Source organism: Callorhinchus milii, unplaced genomic scaffold (genome assembly GCF_018977255.1).
Source record: "Callorhinchus milii isolate IMCB2004 unplaced genomic scaffold, IMCB_Cmil_1.0 Scaffold1, whole genome shotgun sequence".
NCBI lineage: Eukaryota > Metazoa > Chordata > Chondrichthyes > Chimaeriformes > Callorhinchidae > Callorhinchus > Callorhinchus milii.
The window spans coordinates 109,919,606-109,940,288 of record NW_024704742.1 but is presented as its reverse complement, the minus strand read 5'-3'; the positions used below and the strand labels follow the sequence as shown (position 1 = coordinate 109,940,288).

Sequence of the window (20,683 nt, the reverse complement as noted above, 5' to 3'; positions counted from 1 at the left end):
TCAAAGCGCTTCATGGGATTTTACTGTGAAGTCTTGTGACTGTACATTTATAGGCAAACGCCAATTTGTATACAGCAAAATCTCACAAATAGCCATATAGTGAATGCTCAATTTTATCAGGGAGATTTGTGGCTGAGACACTGGGAAAAATTCCCTTCTCATTTAGATCAGTACTATGGGATCTTTAACATCCATCCAAACAGGGAAATAGAACCCTGGTTAATGTTTAATAATAATAATAATCCTTGCATTTGATATAGTGCTTACTGTAAAGTGAATTGACTGTATATTTGTGGGCGAACGCGGCAGCCAATTGCACACAGCAGTGTCCCACAAACAGTCATGGATTGAAAATGACCAATTTTTATCATTGTTTTGTTTTTTGGAGGGATTATTGGTTTCAACCAAAGGACAGCACCCTGAACAAAGCAGTCCACATCCATCACTGTATTGGAATGTCAGCCTAGATTGTGAGTTTCAAGTCCCGATGTGTGGCTTGAATCCACAACCTATTGATTCAGAGCAAGAGTATCACTAACTAAACCAGGCTTGGCTAACACAATAATAATCAAAAGCACTGCAAGATCTGCAAATGGTGAGTTGTAGTTGTGGTGAGATGAAGAGAATCGTTACATTTTTTGATCATAAGATTTACTCTAAAATTAAATAGGAAATTTAAGATTGGGATGGTGCATGATAAAATGCAGTAATATGCTTTATGGTTATTGAAGTTTGCCTTTGATTCCCTCTCGTGAATAAACATGAGAGTGAAATTTCTCCTGACGCTAAGTGTAGCAACTTTCATGGTGCATACTTCTAATTGGAAAATCTCATTATAATCACACATTGTAAAAGTTGCTACACTTAACAGCAAGAAAATTTCTCACCCATGGTATTTGTCTCATTCTGCTCAGATGGGAAAACTTTAGTTGGCAGGGGCAGCTGAAATAAATGAGGCAGGAGCATCTGGTTTGTCTGGTAGCACATAAAAAATCCAAACAGTTAAGTAGTAAGAGTTAACAGCTTTTCAAATCGATTTTGATATTTATTCAGCTATTAGATGATCTACCTTTAAGTAAATGTACTGCATTATCTAATATGAGGTTAGACCTGAGTTTTCATCAAATGTGATGTTCAATTCCACTTCATGTAGAGAGATATAGTTGTAGAATGGAACATTCAGGGAGTCAGCTCACACACTGGAACCAAATTTAGTATTTTTCAGTATGTGGAGCTTGCCATAGAATAGATGTAAGTAATATAATCATATTAGCAAACTATACATTATTTACCCCAGTTTGGAACTAACATAGACTTGTACTTAGCAAGCCAATAATGGAGCCTTTTTATATTGGAACATAGTATAGAGATATCCTTTTGGTTACCTAAAACTCTTATATTACTGCTGTATTTCCCAGTTTTAGCCGAAGGTAGGTACACAGGAATGTACACAAAATAACACTGCAGTCTATCTGCCATCCATTCAAGCTAGAAAGTTTTGTTCCATAACAGCAGGACGAGTTAGCTCTATAAACCTAATCCTTGCACAGACCATGAATCTGTCTATCATACATTTTATACCTACTTTATAATATCTATGGATATCCAAATATCCAAAGGTATTTCAATGAAACTTTAGCCTTCCTGAATTTGACTATTTTTCCTGTAGCTTATTGTATTATATAATAATAATCCTTGCATTTGATATAGCCTTATCATGCCTTCTTGCATTCAAGGCACTCCATGGCACTTCCTACTTCTGTGACCCACTAACTGCATATCAATCTGCCCGCTCCCTACGCTCAGCAGGCTCCGGGCCTGCTCCACGTCCCCCGCCTGGCTCGCCCCACCATCGGTGGTCGACTTCAGCTTCTCTGCCCCACCATTTGGAACTCCATCCCACATTCCCTTTGCCTCACTCCCTCCCTTGCCTCCTTCAAGGCACGTCTTAAAACCTTCCTCCTCGACCATCCTACTACCCTCTCTGCCCGTCATCCACCCTGATCCCAACCAACCCATTCGGGTCCAAATCCCAGACTGTGCAGCACCTTGAAAGGTGCTATACAAATGTAATTTTGTAATGTAATAATATTATAATTATAATAATCCTTGCATTTGATATTTGGATCCAGTCCCTCCATCCCCTCAATCATTTTGGTTACTCTCCTCTGTATCCTCTCAATTGCTGCAATATCCTTTTTATATTGCGGTGACCAGAACTGCACACAGAATTCCAAGTGCGGTCGCACCAGTGGTTTATAAAGTGGCAGGATTACCCCACTATTTTGGCTCAATATTGTCCTTTCAAAATAGCCCAGCATCTGGTTTGCCTTACTCACTGCTACTGAGCACTGTTGTGATAGCTTCAGTTTATTAGCAAAGAGGATCCCCAGATCCTTTTCATTTTCTTTACAGATTATTTTCTTACCATTTGAATAATAGCCCCTTCCTGGATTTTTTTGTCCCCATGTAATGCTCTTTGCATTTCTCAACATTAAATTTCATCCGCCATCGATTTGCCCAATTCCCCAAAATGTTCAAATCCTCCTGTAACCTATCCTGTTCATCTTTGCAGTCTACCACCTTCATTAGCTTTGTGTCATCTGCAAATTTAGCCAGTGTGCTTGTGACTCCTAGCTCCAGGTTGTTTATGAAGATGTTAAATAAAAGATGTCTGAAAGCACACCCCTATTGAACTCCACTGGTAACTTTCTCCCAGCCTGATGATATTCCCTGTACCACCACCTTCTGGGATCTATCGGTCAGCCAATTACATATCCATTGCAAGATACTTCCTCTAATTCCTGCTTTCTTTAATTTCAGTACTTGCCTTTCATGAGGAACTGTATCAAAGACCTTACTGATATCCAGATATGCAACATTCACTGCTTTCCCCTTATCAAGCTCCTTTGTCACACAGTCAAAGAAAACCAGTAAATTAGTTTGGTAGGATCCCCCCTTCATAAATCCATATTGGCTATCTTTTATCTTTTACTGTCCAGATGCTCCATGATCTTACTTTTAATAAGAGTCTACTTCAAACTCACTGGTATGTATTTCCTGGGTCACTTTTGCTACCTTTTTTAAAAATAGGAGTAAAATCTGCCCAGTCCCCAGGAACCTCTCCAGTATCCAGTGATTTCTGAAAGAATTGTGCCAGAGTTCCTGCAATTTCCTTCCCTAATTCCTTAAGGATCCTCGGGCGCAATTTATCCGGCCCTTGGGATTTGTTTACCCTACATTTGCACAGTTGTTCGGCAACCATGCTGGTAGTGATATGTGTAGTGTCACAACTTGCTACTGTAACACCACTGAGTTCTCTTTCCAGAACCAATACATTTCCCATCTCTTCTTTACTAAAAACTGAGGCAAAAAACTTATTTAATACTTCTGCAGCTTGTTTAACATCATTTGCTATATCCTCAGATCCCCCCTTCAATGGCTCTATTCAATGCCTCGTTTTTCTTTTTCTCTTAACTTAACTGAAAAACATTTTTTTGTTATCCTTCACATCTCTTGTCATGTTCAGTTCAAAAAATTTCTTTGCCATTCTGTTATCTTTCTTACAATCCTGGCATTCCTTCAGGTAATGAGTCCATCTTTCCTCTGTGCCATTTTCCTTTATGGCCTTAAATGCTTTTTCCCCCCTCTTTATGAGTTGTTTTGTGGTCCTGTCCAACAATCAGGAGTGCCTTTAAGCTTGGTACATTTGCTTTGCATGGTATCAAGAGCAGATAGTTCTGCTCCCATCACTCTCACGTCGCTTTAAGGTTTCCCCTAATTGGTTTGGGTGCTCTCTTACACCTACTGCAACTACTCCTGTATCTAGTTTAAACGCTCCCTTACCATACAATCTATCCTACCTGCCAACACCTCCATTCCCTTTTTGTTCAGATGGAACTCATCTGGTCTGTATAGGTGTCCCTTATTCCAAAAGAGGTCCCACTGTCTGAGGAACCTAAAACCTGATTCCCTACACCAATTCTGTAGCCACGCATTGGTCTGCCTTATTAACCTCTATCTCTCCTCACTGCACTTGGTATGGGGAGTACTTCTGAAAAAACTACACTTGAAGTCTTTCCTATAAGTTTCCTTCCTAATGCCTTGAGTTTAGCATGTAAGACTTCTGGTCTCTTTCTATCTACGTTATTTCTTCTCACAATTGGTTCCTCAACTGCCCCCTCTCGCATTTTGTCAACCTGGGACGTCAGATCTTCAACTTGTACACCCAGGAGACAACTTACCATTCGATTTTCTCTGTCCAATTTGCACAGAATTCTGTCTGTAAACCAAATAGTCAAATCCCCTAACAACACAACTTGTCTGGTTTTCTTTCTCTTTTCCACTCCTTCTCTGACAGGCTGCTGGACAGTCTCGGGAGATGGCACATCCTTGTCTGCCTCAGCTAGCCTTTGGGTTTCCATATTGTCTCTTTCCAGAGGAGATAAACTGTTTGAGAGCACCAGGGATGCCTTATCCTGCCTCATTACCTTACCACGACATCCGGAGCCTTTTCTAACAGAGACCCACCCACCTCTTCTAGATAACAGGTACTCCTCTCCTACACTGCCATTTCTATTTTTCGGCTTATTTTTACATAAAACACTTCCTTCCCCCTCTGCACCGAATTCCCACTCTTAACCAAATTCCTTCACTAAAGACTCACTTTGTTCCAACCTAATACCGGCTAATACCTGCCAACTGCCAACTGACATGTTATTGTTATTGTTAAGTTTAAATTTCAGTTGGTAAACAACAAGGAATTCCCACTCTTACCAAATTCCTTCACTAAAAACTCATTCTGTACCCACCTTACTCCGTTCATAGCTCATTCGTTGGGCTCTCTGCTCCAGACTTTAATTTGCAGTTGACGATTGAGAAATAACTCTGACAATATGCACTATTAATGTTACCATTGTTTGAATCATTAAATTACTATGAATTACTACAATAACACGATGATACTACTAAACGCTCCAAGGCCCTACCTACGTGAAAAGTGCTATATAAATGCAAGTTGTTGTTTAATTAAGACATGTTCTGCCTCTATACACTTCTATTATATTGGTCTGCTACAAAACTATTGGTTGTACATGAAAGAAAACAAACACATACTTCAAAAAATAGAAATGATCTCAATGGTTATTTGTCAAAGGAACCTGTTACCATAGGCACTTGAGAACATCTAATTTAATGCTGCATGCTTTCTCCAACAGATATACATCCACACCTATAGTTTCTAGTACAAACACAACCAAAAATGTTGTTTGAAGTGACACAAATGAGTTGAACATACACAGTAGTAAAATGCAATGGACGCTTGACATCATTTCAATGAACTCCTGGTGACAGACAAGAATGTCAAAGTGGTTTAACTTGTAATCTTTCATCTGTATTAGAAAGCTGATCATCTGTGCACAGTTTTACATGAACTCTAAAATGAAGCTGTGGTACACAAAGCCCCATGGACGTAGAAACAGAAGGGAATAAAGAGCGTGGCATGTGATCAGTAATTTACCAGGGAGTAACACCTCAAGGTCAGAGGTGACTGAAGATTTAAGCAAATCTCACCAGACAGTGCATCAGATTAAACAAGGAGAGAGATTGCCCTCCAACCTCAAATTGTTAAGACCCTTAAGTCTCAGGGTGACCTGGCTGAACATACTACTGTTTCATATGTGATGTTAGTTACACTAATTATTGCCCTGTGGTGCACTGGGGCCAGACAGCTTGGTTTCAGATTGTGAGGCGAAAAACTAAATTGTTGGTGGCAATCCTGTATGGACCGGTTTTCAAAACACATCCGCATAAAAAATATTTCAAATGAATCCATCAGGAATGGAACAAGGGAGATGTAACCAATCACAATTTGCTAATGTTGTACTACAGTGCCCTAAAATTGTAAATGTAGCGGTGACAGGTGACTTTAAAAATTCTAACCACATCAGTCTAGAAATGGAATTTTAATCATGCCAAACCATCTGGAGATTATTTGAGAAAGCTACAAGTCCGAAAGTTGTGCTAATGAAGCTGTTGCTGTCTAAGTCATGAGTATGTGCAAGCAGGATATTATTCCAAGAGAAAGATTTTGACACCTGATGGCGATGCTGCTCTTGAATTTGCTTTACAGAGCACACCTTAATATAGATAGTCAAAAGATGCTTTCTTCCAATGCGTCATGAAAAACACACACATCAAAAATTGCAGGCATCTGTGAGACTGTGGTAAATCAACCAGTACTCTCTTGATTTAAGATATTCTGTAAATCAGATCATGTCAAGGAGATAGTGCAGGGATTTCAAGCAATGGAATCATAGCATGATAATTCTGAGTATAATAATGAGGGTTACTCTAAACCAGCTTAGAATTATGATGCACAGTAAAACTAATATAAGTCCTAGAAGGATTTTATCAATTATTGTACAGTTGTAATAAATATGCGCAAGTTTGCCTTTGTATTTGTGGTAAGTTAGTCAAGAATAAGATTATTTGCAACAGACAATAATTTAATTTAAACAATATAGAACTGAACAAAATAAATCATATTGTAAATGCAGACATTTTTCAAACATAACTGAATGTGCTTTTAAGATCATTTATGCAATCACACATCTCTTGACTTGCCGACTTTGAAGAATATGCATTAGTACATCTAAAACATACTCTGCCTCTGATTCTGTATATACTTAACTATGATGCAAGTGACAGGATGAACATTGAAACAGAAACATCCTGAGCTGTTGCATACATTATGCCAATGCCCCAAACTGCCAAGAATGGCATATGTCTTTTAATATGGATCATCACATTGAATCCCATGAGACTGGACACTAAAGGATTGTGGAAACAAATAGTACTGCTAGAAATGCCAACAACTTGCACTTGTATAGACCCCTCACGCTGGATAATGTCTATGGAGTGCTTTGTTGACAGGGCTGGAGACTGACCGTGGGAGAGGTAGGTTTTGAGGCAGGACTTGAAGACAAACGGGGGCCGAGATGTTAGAGGCAGTGAGGTTCCAGAGGTTAGATGTGCAGAATCTAAAAGCTTGGTGGCACAGGGAGACAGGGAAACACTGGAGGACTGGGGTGTTAGACAGGTGGAGTTTAGTGAAAAGAAAAACAAGGTAAATAGTCATTTAGACATATAGTAGGATGATAGGAAATATACACATATTAGACACATTGCATTGTAATTGATACTGTATGTGTTAAAAGGCAGTGACTGTGTTTTATGGGTGAGCTATCTTGATATATACTGTAAAGTGAGTGAACTATCTTGATAAATAATAATATACAATAAAGTGGGTGGGTTATCTTGATATATAGTGTAAAGTGAAGTCACTATCTTGAATAGCTAAATCTATATACAGGCATGTCTATATACTTCTATAATAATACTTACCTTTGGTAGAGTGTCTTTCACACATGGAAGGATGTCCCAAAGTGCTTCACAGGATATACTATAAAGTGGAATGCCTGTGTGTTTTGTGTTCTTTATGAAAACTTAGCAGGTCCCACCAGTTCTTAAAAAGACTTGTGGAAACCCAGTTTCAAAAATTCTTTGCAATGTTAAATGTTTAGACTATAAGACCAGGTGGATTTTCAGGCTTCAGATGTCACTTTCATTCATACTGCTTACGTGTACTGTTACTTAGGCAGAAAAGGCCAATGGCTCTTAAGCAGTACAGAGCTGAATCTGTATTAGATACACAGTGCATAACTCTAAATGCCATAATTACTGTTTCCATTTTTAAAATGTTTGGAAATTCTTCCAAGGATATTTAAACCACTTCTTTAATCCGTCCTCACCTGTATAGAGCTTGATCAGCAACTGGAAGCAACAACAAAATTACATTTTGTATTATAATTTGGTCACTTCAATCCACGACTGTTTGTGGGACACTGCTGTGTGCACTTGGCTGCTGCGTTTGGCCCACAAATATACAGTCAATTCACTTTACAGTATATTCTGTGAAGCGTTTTGACACATCTAGAATATGTGACAAATGCTATATCAAATGCAAGGATTATTATTATTATTTGTATAGTGCCTTTCATGTCCGGAGGACTCGGGCAAGGATGGGATTGATAGGGTCACGGAGCCTAGTGCGGAAGAGCACTAGGGCTGCAGAGTTCTGGATGATCTGCAACCTATGGAGGGAGGAGTTGAGGAGGCCAACAAGCATAGTCAAGCCTGGATGTTATGAATGCGTGTATGAGAGTCTCGTCAGCCTGAGGTGTGAGAGAGTGGTGGAGCCAGGCAATGTTGCGGAGGTGGGGGAAGGCAGAGCGGGTCATGGCACGGATGTGGGGTAGAAAGGATAAGTGAGGCTCAAACAAGACGCCAAGGTTCTGGACTGGCTTAGTGAGGTGGAGTGTGCATCCTTGGATGGTGATGCTGTCAGTGCCTGAGGTGTGGAGGCGCTGACGGGAGCCAATCAGGAGGGCCTCGGGCTTGTTGACGTTCAATTGTAGAAAGTTAGCTCTCATCCAGGCCTTGATATCTGACAGACATTCTGTCAGGAGAGCAGTGGTCCTGGAGTCGAGGGTAGAGAGATACAGTTGGTGTCATCTGCATACATCTGGAAATTGACCCCATGTTTGTGGATAATGTCACCAAGAGGGAGCATATAGATATTGAAGAGGAGGGGACCAGGGACAGAGTCCTAAGGAACGTTGCACGAGACGGTGTGGGGCTAGAGGAGAAACCGTTTGTGGAGATGAAGCAAAGACGGTATGAGAGGTAGGATCTGAACCATTCAAGGACAGAATCTGAAGGAGAGGTAGTGGAGGAGGATAGAGTGGTCAACGGTATCGAAGGCAGCAGAAAAGTCAAGGAGAACGAGGAGGCAGAGGGAGCCCTGGTGGCGGATGGACATAACCAAAAATGGGACGTGAAGTAAAAGAGCAATTTATAAGACTTCAAAAGAACTGCAACTGTGTAAGCAGCAGCCCACGTATGCAAGGGTGTTTTGGAAAAGATTTGCAAACTATGTTTTTCTGCTTTGATAACTACCCCAATTGCTGTTGAAGCTCCTAATTTACTGATAACACTTCAACGCCAGCACTGGGAGGATTAGAAAGCAATTTTAGAAAGCATTATTTTTGCCTGTCAATGTATTTATTAACTCTAAAAGTGAGCAGGTACTCGTCTTTGTTTGTGGGTAATTTACAAACAAGATGAGAATAATAAGCACTCACCAGCAAGGTCAGTAAATTTACTGAGAAGCAGAAATACCACCTTAAATTGTTCCAGCTCTTGCCACTTGTACAAAGATGCATAGATGGCTTTATTTCTTGCCATATTTATTTTAGCCAAACTGCTTCTCCCGTGCAGACATCTTTTGAAGACTTATTGAACCTATTCTAGTGGATATTAGCTCATTTAATGAAATGCTTTGAGACAATAGGTTTTATATCAGTTACAAGTTTTTTTTAATGATTCCCACTCAAGTTTCAACACTGAATTTAATATTTGTGTTCAATTGGATTGTACAATCTTGAAACTCTTGATCCATCCAATCTGGCTTCTATCCCACCCAAAGCACTAAAATTGCTCTGATCAAAGTCACAAATAACACCCTATCTGACTCTGACCAATGCTCCCTGTGCCTTTTGTTCCTCCTTGATCTCTTCGACACTGTTAACCAATCCATCCTCTACCGTCTTTCCTCCCTTGTACATCACTGAGACTCTGCACTTTCCAGTTTCACTCTCAACTGACTCTTCTAAAAGCTTTTCCTTCTGCCCACACTTTCGGCCATCTCCCCCTTAACACTCTTGATTTCTGCTCAGTCTTTGTGAAATATTTTGAGACATTCTATTTGAAAGAACTATTTAAACTTAAATTGTTGTTGTTACAATTATCTATATTTGATCTGTACAGAATTATGTATTCTCTATAATGTCACATTGTGGACATGCTAATCCAGTCTTAAAAAGCTAATACAGTAATTGTATTCCGGAATATTCATGCATGCGCTTTGAAGGAAATGGCTAAAATGTGGCTTTTAAAACAGTCTCGTTGGAACAACACAAATACCAACATGTTACTTAAATGCCTAATACAAGTAGGATGTAGGTTGTCTTCATCGTTTCCCACTTCATGAGTTCCTGATTATAATTGACCGTATATTTGTGGGCGAAACGCGGCAGCCAATTACGCATAGCAGTGTCCCACAAACAGTCATGGATTGAAAATGATCAATTTATTATTGTTTTTTGGAGGGATTATTATTATTATGCATGTGGAGTAAGGAAACTTGCCCAAGGTTTCGCCCTGCCTGGAAATGAACCCAGGTGTCTCGCTTGCAAGGCGAGTGCTCTAACCACTGAGCTACAGGACTCCACAATTCTAACCAGGGTGTTTATAACAATCCTGCTTTACTATCAGGAAGAGAAGGAAGGTATAAGTGGAGAACATGGTGACCCAGGTAATTCTCAAACACCTACTCGTACAATTGCTTCTCGTACAATTTCACTGGTAGAAATATGAGAGCAAGTTGCCTGCATTCATTTAAAGATTAGTTCAGAGATTGGGGAAACTAAAATCAAAATGTAGTAAAAATTATGAAATTAACTAATATTATTTGATGCATTGATTGCATTAAAATAATGTTTCCCCACCAACCTTCAAAATTAATAATATTTCCTTGTGTTAGAGGTACATTGGATATAGAAATGCGGTACGTTTCATGACAACATGTACAAGAGTTTACTGAATTTGGGGTATTTTTCCAGTGTAATGTAAAATCTGGCATCTATTACCTCTTCATTCCATTTTAGCTGACACAATAGCATTTTACATACAATTGAAATATGCACTTGTGTGCTCCTGTCAACATCTCACAGTATATTTTGTTGATCAGCTAATTAGTTGTAGGGAAAGTTAATGACATGGTAAGTTGGATCTTCATTATCAGCTGGCCACTAGATTTGAAACACAGAGAAAATAAACCTTTGGTGTTAAGGGCTTTGCAGTTGAAGCATGGGAAAAGAATGCAGAGTGCATTGCACACCTGCTATCAACTGCAGTAGTCCTAACAAAGTATAAGCCTGTAGAACAGCTTTCAGAGGTATAACTGTGTGAGCATTCAAGCAAGGAAATACACTCTGATTTCAGTAATTTAAATCACAAACTAAGCCCTGACTATAAAAAAAAACTGTGTCTTAGTCAAATGAGGAAATTGTTTGCAACAAATGAACCCTAACGGCTCACTGTTCCAGAGTAAAACATCATGTAAAGGTATAAAATGCTGGGTTATCTTACACTACTGCTACTGACATCAAAGTAATAAACTGAACACAGTGGTATACAGCTCAATGGGGAACATTACAATATTAGCAATGGCTAATAGCTAGAAAAAGCTCCCAACAACAATAACAATTTACACATGCAGTGTCTTTCATTTAGGGAGAACATTTCAAAGTTCTTTTCAAAAGCCGAGCAGGAGTCTGAGCAAAGAAGGTGACATGAAGGTTAGGGGAGATGTGGCCAAAGCACAGTCAAATAGATTTTTTTTTAGATGAGTTCTTCAAGCCTTAAATGAGAGTGATTTGGGAAGTTCTAGAGGGTGGGAGCAAAGCGGTTGAAAACTCATCTGCCAATGGTAAGGTGGAGGGGATGAATGCAATGAAGCAGGTGAAGTGGAAGGAGTGTCTGGTGGAGTTTGTCACAGCAATTCTGATAGAGAGATGGGGGTCAGGCCACGGAGACTTCCAAAGATAAGGATGAGGGCAAGAACATGGGTGTCTGGTCTGTGGACCCTGATGTGGGATCTGTGGAATTTGGTGAGGTAAAGTTGAAACCATCAAAAAAGATGAAGGCACGTTGGCCAAGATTCTTTTCTTGTTTTTTTAGTTCCGCGCAGGTCCAGCATGAAATTCTCATGAGATCAGTCCTAATGATGTCCTCAAGTGGCAAGCATTCCCTTTTGGAAACTGTGCACATGCAAAACGTGTGAATATAATGGAGCATTAAGAACGAGCTGTGCCATCACCTCAACTTGTAGTCTGCTCTTCCTAATTGCAGGAGCAAGCCAATAGTGGGAACTAACATTTGCCAGGAACAACTTCACATCACTTCTACTGATCGCATTAGCGACTTTACTGAAACTTCTTGTGGTTGTGCTGGAAATGGACACAATTAAATAAAACTTGTAGTAAATTATGAAACCCAATCGGAATTGCTCTGATGCTTGGTTTTGTAACACAGTGTTGGAAGGAAGTACAGCCTGATCCCACAGTATAGCACTGGCCTGCTTACTACACGGTTGCGCTGTGAATCCCGTGGTATACCAGACCCAGTACACTTCTGGCTGCCACTGCTGACTAGCTGGCTTCTTGTGTATAGCGAGCAGAAGTTCTCCTGGTGTCCTAGCAGCAGCTGGAAATATTCACAAAAGTCATTGCCAACTTCCTGCTCATTGCTTGTGTGCAGGAAGTAACGTCGATGATGACGTGACGATCTGGAAGTGCTAACTGGTGGCCATTTTAACAGTGCCCCTTCTACAACACGGTATCTGTAATTTCAATTTCCACTAAAAAGTGAAAAAATAATTCACACTTATATAATCAGTATATTAAGTTTGCCATGCTTTCCTCTTGCATGGCTTAGATAATTAATAAATAGTCAGACAATGGAATGCTGATAATAAGAAGACTGTAATGAAACAGTAGGACAGCTAGCAGCAGGAGCTGGCAGAATAGAGTGTGACTGTGAGACTCATGACCATGTTCGATATGAATGACCAATTTGATATGGACATTAGTGCTGCAGCATAGATATACAGCGCTATCAAGTATTTATAAGCATTTCAACAACATTCTACAAACACCTCAGAATTTTCTTTTTTTGTTGCTGTTCATAATCTTAAAAGTTAAATTGAAAAACCATCTCAGACACCAGTAGATGAAAATGCATGTTTCTCTCAAGTTTCACAGTCTTGTTACCCTTGTTTTCACGTTTTTTTAAAAAAAAGGCTAACTTTGGCTCAAATGTTGTCCATTTGCATCAAGCAGTTTCCATTTATTTCACTCTGTTCTGACTGTTGTATCTATGCTCTGTGTTGTACAAATTTCCCCTGAAATGTCTCCTGAAATACTGTGCATTAGTTAATGTGCATCCTGTCGATCAAGCAACTCACGTCACTTAATATAGTTCAAAATATTGTAAGATGAAAATTGATTTATTGGTAAATTAGCCAAATGTATAAAAGAGGAGCAAAGAATTCTATTCTCTTCAACACCTACTGACAATCCAGCTTGGTTGGTGTAATCATGAATCAATCATGGATGGATCTTACAGTGATAAGTGTATTCCCCTCACCAAAGAATAATTTGGCAGAGGGCCAACACCACCTGCTCTGATGTTGAGGAATTGTCTGTTTTCTACCTGCGACCCAAGAGCCACACAGAGAAAGGAGAGCTGCAGGTCATTAACAACAACAACAACCAAATTATATTTATAGAGCGCCTTTCACATCTGGAGGACATCCCAAGTCGCTGGACAGTCAGGGGTCAGGACCCGAGCATGGGGGAGGGGTGGGGTAGGGATGAGGGAAGGCAGAGAGGTGAGAGGGTGACTGAAGGCATGATCGAAGAGGAGGGTCTTGAGACCGGCCTTGAAGGAGGCAAGGGAGGAACTGAGGCGAAGGGACCATGGGATGGAGTTCCAGAGTGCGGGGGCAGAGAGACTGAAAGCTCGGCCACCGATGGTAGGGCGGGTCGGGCAGGAGACATGGAGCAGGCCAGAGCCCACTGAACTGAGGGAGCGGGCAGGTTGGTAGGGAGTCAGCAGGTCAGAAAGGTAAGAGGGGGCAAGGCCATGGATCGTCTTGAAAGTGATGATGAGGATCTTGAATTCGATCCTCTGAGGGATGGGGAGCCAGTGGAGTCGGGCGAGGGTGGGGCTGATGGGGTCGCAGAGCCTGATGTGCGAGAGTACACGAACTGCAGCGTTTTGGATGATCTGCAGCTTGTGAAGGGAAGAGTTGGGAGATTGATGAGTAGGGAGTTTCCATAATCAAGCCTTAAGGTGATGAATGCATGGGTAAGGGTTTCGGCAGCCTAAGGGGTGAGGCAGTGCGGGAATCTGGCAATGTTGCAAAGGTGGTGGTAGGCAGTGCAGGTCATGGCGCGGATGGGGGAGAGAAAGGACAGTTCGGAATCAAACAAGACAGGTTCCCGACTGGCTTAGTGAGGTTGAGTGTGCAGCCATGGATGCTGATACTGCCAGCGTCCGAGTTGCGGAGGCGCTGGAGGGCCTCGGTCTTGCTGACATTCAGTTGGAGAAAGTTGTCCCTGGTCCAAAACTTGATATCGGTCAGTAGACCTGGAGTTGAGGGTGGAGGCAGAGAGATAGAGTTGGGTGTCATCCGTATACATGGGTAAATTTACCCCATGTCTGCCAATGATGTCACCAAGGGGGAGCATGTAGAGGGTGAAGAGGAGGAGACCGAGGACAGAGTCCGCATGAGACGGAGCGGGGGCTGGAGGAGAAGCCGTTTGCAGAGACAAAGTGGAGGCGGTGTGAAAGATAGGACCTGAACCAGTCAAGGACAGAACCTTGAAAGTTGAGGTGGGAGGAGAGGCGGCGGAGGAGGATTGAGTGGTCCACAGTATCAAAGGCGGTGGCGAGGTCGAGGAGGACGAGGAGACAGAAGAAGCCCTGATCACACATGGTCAGGATGTCATTTGTGACCTTGACTAGAGCAGCACGGAAACCCGATTGGAGGAGTTCATGGAGGGAGTGGGAGGAGAGGAAAGAGCGAAGCTGGGAGTTAACGGATCCCTCGAGGACCTTAGGCAGAAAAGGGAGGTGGGAGATGGGCTGGTAGCTGGATAGCTGTGATGGGTCGAGGGAAGGTTTCTTCAAGGTGGGGGTGATAGTGGCTGTTTTGAGGGGAGAAGGAACAGTGCCAGATGACAGGGAGAGGTTGAGGATGTCGGCGAGTAGTGGGGCAGGGAGGTGGAGCTGGGATTTAAGGAGAGGGGTGGAGATGGGGTCCAGTGACCAGGTGGTGAGCTTCATGGAGGATATGGTGGTGATGACAGAGGAGGGGGTGACAGGTTCAAAGGTGTGGAAGGAGGGATGGGTAGTGGTTGGAGTCTGGAGGGGGGGTAGGGAGGGATGGATGTTGGGAGGGCAGTGGCAGCTGAGTGGGTTCCCTTGATTTTGGATTTGAGGAAGTCCAGCATTTCCTCGCAGTGGGAGTCGGAGGAAAGAATCTGCGAGGCGTGGCGGGGAAGGCGGAGGAGCTGGTTGGCGGTGGAGAACAGGAGCCTGGAGTTGCCCTCCGCCTCCAGGATTAACCTGGATGATGTGGCCGAGGCGAGAGCGGAGCGGTAGGTTTTTGATGTCTCCAACCAGGTGTGTCAGTCGACCGTTAGGCTGGATTTGAGCCAAGTGCGTTCGGCAGCCCCCACCTGGCGCTTGAGCGAGCGGAGGTCGCTGTTGAACCAGGGTGAGGATTGGGAATAGGAGGCAGTTCGGGAGGTAAGGGGGGCAAGGGCTTCCTCCGGGTGGAGACGGTGTTGTGGAGGAGTAAGCGCAGAAGGTGGGTTGGTGCGGGAGATGGGCCAGAGGGGGAGGAGGATTCCAGGGCTTGCGGGGAGATCTTCTTCCACGGGCAGTAGAAGATGGTGGTAGGTTTGGAGGCAGTGGGGAGAGGGATATAGAGTTGAAGGAGATAAAATGATGGTCAGAGATGGCCTTGTCGGTGATGGTGACATCCGAGACGCTGAGGCCCCGGGTGATCACCAAGTCGAGCGGGTGGCCGTGAACGTGGGTAGCAGAGTGGATGTGGAGGGAGAAGTTGAGAGAGGAGAGGAGAGAGGAGAAATCTGAGGAGGTGGAGCAAGGGTGGGGGGTGAAGTGGAGGTTGAAGTCGCCTAGGATTTCAGCGCTTTGGGACGTCCTCCCGACATGAAAGGTGCTCTATAAATATAATTTTGTTGTTGTTGTTGTAGGATGATGAGGCGGTCGGAGCAGAGGCAGAGGGAAGCTAGAAGGGTGGAGATGTCAGAGATGAAGGTGGGGGAGGATTTGGGGGGGCAAAATGCTAATTTTACCCAGCTTGTGCTGAGTAAGATTAGTCCACTCGACTGGCTATTAAGAATATAATTATAAAAAAAGCACACAACAAAAAACGCCTAATACATTCCCTCTTTCCACAGACCATATACAATTTATCCTATCATGAACTGGGTCCCACCATTTCAATTTTCTAAAGAAAAGTTCTGAACAAATACTTCCTGATCTCAAAAGTTATCAAAACAAAACATACAAATATTCACCAATTCCTACATCTCCACTATGTGGCTTTCTGTCCACTGCAGACAATGTTCCCCTTTGCATAAGCGGCTGCAGGGAGGGAGGGCTCCGTTCTACACTGATGTGTCGCTGAGCACCCTGGAGCCAGAGGCGGCTTCACAGCAGACACGGCTATTTGCCAAAGCTCCTCAAATGAGGACTTGGATTAAGCAGCTTGTGCTGAGTAAGATTGGTGTGCGGCATTGGGCTTCTACCTCAAGAACATCAACGTCCCCCTCTTGATTAGGCTCCCAGTCAACTGTGTGAAGAACTCTGAGACAATCTCATGTCGTGGAAAGCACTATGTAAATTGTTTTTTATTTTACTTCTATGCATCCCCTAAGATGGCATATCACAAACTGTCACTTTAAAGGTCTTCTCACTATGCTGATAGCAGATGTCCGTCATTTTAGTGATGAGGAAATTCTGAAGCTTGGGGTTGGGACAGCTGCTGGAAGGTGTTACCCGGAGTTTGGGTTTGCGAACACTTGTTTGTATATTCAGGGTTTGGAATCCACCTTGATTGGTTTACAGAGGCAAGCAGCTCAAGCTCCACACCTCCAACTAGTGGAACCATCGCTCAATGGGAAGGGATGCATGTCCGAGTTGTGGGCAGAAAGATGACAGCAATATCTACTCACTTGAGGAATGTTTATCTTACTCCCTAGGCCGCTCCATCTGTCCAGCATACCCTGATCTGCTTCATGTTGCTCGCCCGATCCATCCCACCATTAGTGGATGAACCTTCAAATACTCTCTGGAACATCCCTCTGTTTTACCACCTCTCTCCCTGCCTTCAAAACCTGCCTTAATACCTCTTTTTGACTACCATCTCTCTCCCCCCACCCCCACACACTGGCCAATTAGACTCCAAATCAGCTGTGTGAAGAACTTTGAGAGAATCTCATGACTACTGTATGTAAATTGTTATGGTTTATTTTACACCTATGCATCCTCCACTACTCAGCTCACAGTTTGACTCTACAAATAGCTTTTCTATATCTATACAAGTTTTCTGCTCATTATTTTAACCTCCTTCAATTATAATCTCTATCAATCTAATTTTGACTGATGACATGTTCAACTATCTGTCAATCCACATAATTTAAGAGCTCTGTCTCAGAATTACCATTCTCCCTCTTTTTCAAACCCTCTTCAGCACATACAATATCCTTCTATTCAACATAAGACCTCACAAGTGACATACAATTCTTTTTCAACTTTTGTCAGAAACCCTGAATATCTAAACGTATTTTAAAATACTTATCTATCTTGTTTCTACCCTCCTCTCCTGAAGGGGTACAGATTAAATGGGTATCAACAAGCATCTAATACTTTGTACAAGTCAACACAATAGACTTCCCCTTCAAGTAGGCAACATATCTGTTCACTGTATCTTTATTTACCTGCAGAGACTCGTGGACAGTCTGGTAACATGGATTCTACTGGTGCGTCCAAAGGTTCAGAGCTTGACACCCAATTACGACAGTGCTGGAAAATAAAAATAGATGTACTTTTAGACCCAGTTAAGAGTTTGAATACTTAACTAACCAATATTTTTTTCCATCCTGAAATTAAGACATTTCTTGGGTTTTTTTAATTAGAGATTTCCTATCAGGAAGTGATTTGAACAGCTGTAAATCAGTAAATACTTTTTATTGTTTTTTCCAGAATTTATTGATGCATAGACAATTTCTGAGCAATGCACATATATATGCATTGCTCTTTCATGTACAAAAAGAAAAATTTAACAACAAACAACAAAAACAGAGGCCAGCAGAAACACATAAATATAATAGATCCAGACTAAGTCGGGGATAAAATATTCAAAGGACAATATTACAAAATAAAATCTGGATTTAATCCAGAACACGGTTATTAGATAAAGCAAAACAGAATTTACAAATTAAAATTGATCCCAAAACAATTCTGATTTATCTTCATACAATGACATTATCATAAATCAGAACTGATTCTCTAAATTTATTTATAGAGTAATTGATGCACAGTACTTTAAATTTCACAGAAACTATTTTAATGGGATCAACTCAGTAGGATCAGTTATCAACACACATATTTATCTGCCTTAAGTAATGATCCCAGTTTGACAATGCACTCAGAACTATTCACAGAAAGATAAAAAGATTTAGAATCTTATAGTTTCAGGAAGTAAACCGAGAGGCACTGAAAAGCAACACCTGAATATGGTTTGATAGCATCACCACAAGTCAACACCTTCCAAAGTTTTCTGTTTGTGTCTGAGTTTAATTGCCTAATTTGAGAATTTTCCTGGTGTGATACTGAATACAAGATTATTTGAAAATTAGATAACATAACCTTATAAAATTGTGACATGATGCAATATTCAAGTCATTGGAAAATTAGACAACAATCTATTCCTCATTAAAATGCCTTGTCAGAAAGATATTGTTCCAATCACCTTTACTTGCAGTTGCAACTATATTATTTGCCCCCATGCTAAATTCCGGGCTTCTGAGATTAGTAATTGAGACATCATAATACTGAGAGTGGGGAATTTGGAATTTAAAATTGTGTGGAAACTTTTTGAGTCTGTTTTGTATTAGTATCTGTGTTTGGGTCTCAAAGTAAATGTTTTCTGCATTCTGGCCACCCACTGGGATCATGTTGCAATCATGAGCTCATTATTTTACTAGTCTGGTAATCATAATTCAGAATAAAGAAATGAATTTAGCAAGATGGACAGCCTAGTGTCTAGGTGTTAAATATATTATAATCCTGCTGTAGAAAGGGCCATAGATTCAGATTCTATGGAAAGCTATTAACTTGACATAAATAATACTTCCAATATAAAACAGGTGTGATGATTTCTAAGAAATATCCATCACATATGTTTTTTTTCTTGGTAATGACTAAAACTGCTGGACATAATGGGAATCTGCTAGCACCACCACCAGCAAAAGTGTATCTTTCCAACAGAAGAGTGATTTGCAGCAGGAAGCTAAATATACACTTACCAGCTCCAAATCACTATTGCTGGAGCTGTGGAGAGCTCTGCACATGTGCAACTAGGTTTAAAAGTTCTTTAGAATTGGCCTGGGTCAGAATTTAGTAATTAGGGTCAGACTACACTTTGCAATTTATCTGTCAAATGTGTTCAGGTGTCAGGATAGTTGGTGGTCACGGGCTGATCCTAATGTGCTGTATAAGGGATGTAATTTTAATCCAAGATGACTCTTGTACAATCTAATGAGTTATTTTAAAACAACTGACATAATGGGAAGTTTTTCATTTGTAGAAGTATTTTCTTTTGTCAGCATCTGATGTTACATCATTTAAAACTATATATATGAAGGGACATTTGGACACAAATATGTTTTTAAGAAAAAAATGAGCAGTAAAATTCCTGCAAACTTCCTGAATTGTAATATTCTGTATTCTAAATATTGGTATAATTGTGAGTTGAATTATATCAGTTTACAAAAAAGGGCATTTTCAACGGTGATGCTGCTTGAAGTCAGAGTGTCACACAGTACGTAGTAGGATACAGATGCATGCCCACAATTCCTCATATGATGACTTCCTGTTCTTAGCTGTGCTATTAAGGATAGATGCCTAGCAGATGCCAGACACCTTCCCCACAGGGAGGAAGGAAAAACAAGAAACTGTCATCTTGTCTTTTACTGACTGGATCATTGGTGATCAAGCCTTCAGTCGCTACGCCCCTAACCCCTTTTCCTTGCTTGGCATTTCACTTTTGCCTTCTCACTCACTTGCGTAGTATTAGTAAAATAACAGGAAGAATTAGAATAAGCAAAGTGAGATAAAATAATTTACTAAAAAAANCAGAATCTTAGAGAACAAGGTTAGAAAATGAGAACATGTTTCTTTTTCTTTGTTTGTTCTAGTGTTGAATGTAATGTATAAATTACGGTAATATGCTGAGCAGAAATGGTTGTCCATATTGGAATCCTATCTGCTAAATAAAACATCATATTAAACTACTATGCAATGATGCACAATTCTCCTAAATCAGTATCCTTATTTCAAAGTCGCTGTAATAATACCTTGTGTAATGATAATAATTCATACACTATATAATTCTTTGATTGAGGTGTGAAGGGCTCTTACAGAGCAATCGCTGATAAACTGAGAATCTGGTTAGAACCTGGCTTATTCAAGACATTTCAGCAAATGGTAAAAGTTAAAAGAAACAGCTAAGCCCAGTGTTCACCTAAAATATTTTTTAGTTTAGTGAATCACTTTGAATACAGAAAATCATCTTACATTTCTATTTGTAAACCCTGATTTCATGATGCATGATCAGCCTATTGACTTTAATGGCAGCATCTTTAGAAATCTCTACATTTTTAAAAATCTTTGCTTTTGC

At 41.1% G+C, this 20,683-nt stretch overlaps 1 protein-coding gene across 1 annotated transcript in view; it reads right to left on the bottom strand.

The window, feature by feature from the left end:
• The window catches only part of fam172a (family with sequence similarity 172 member A), a 269,588-nt gene that overhangs the window by 78,693 nt on the left and 170,212 nt on the right, over positions 1 to 20,683 (bottom strand). The window contains 1 exon segment of the mRNA XM_007893065.2: positions 17,721 to 17,805. Coding sequence (XP_007891256.2) covers positions 17,721 to 17,805 — 85 coding nt within the window.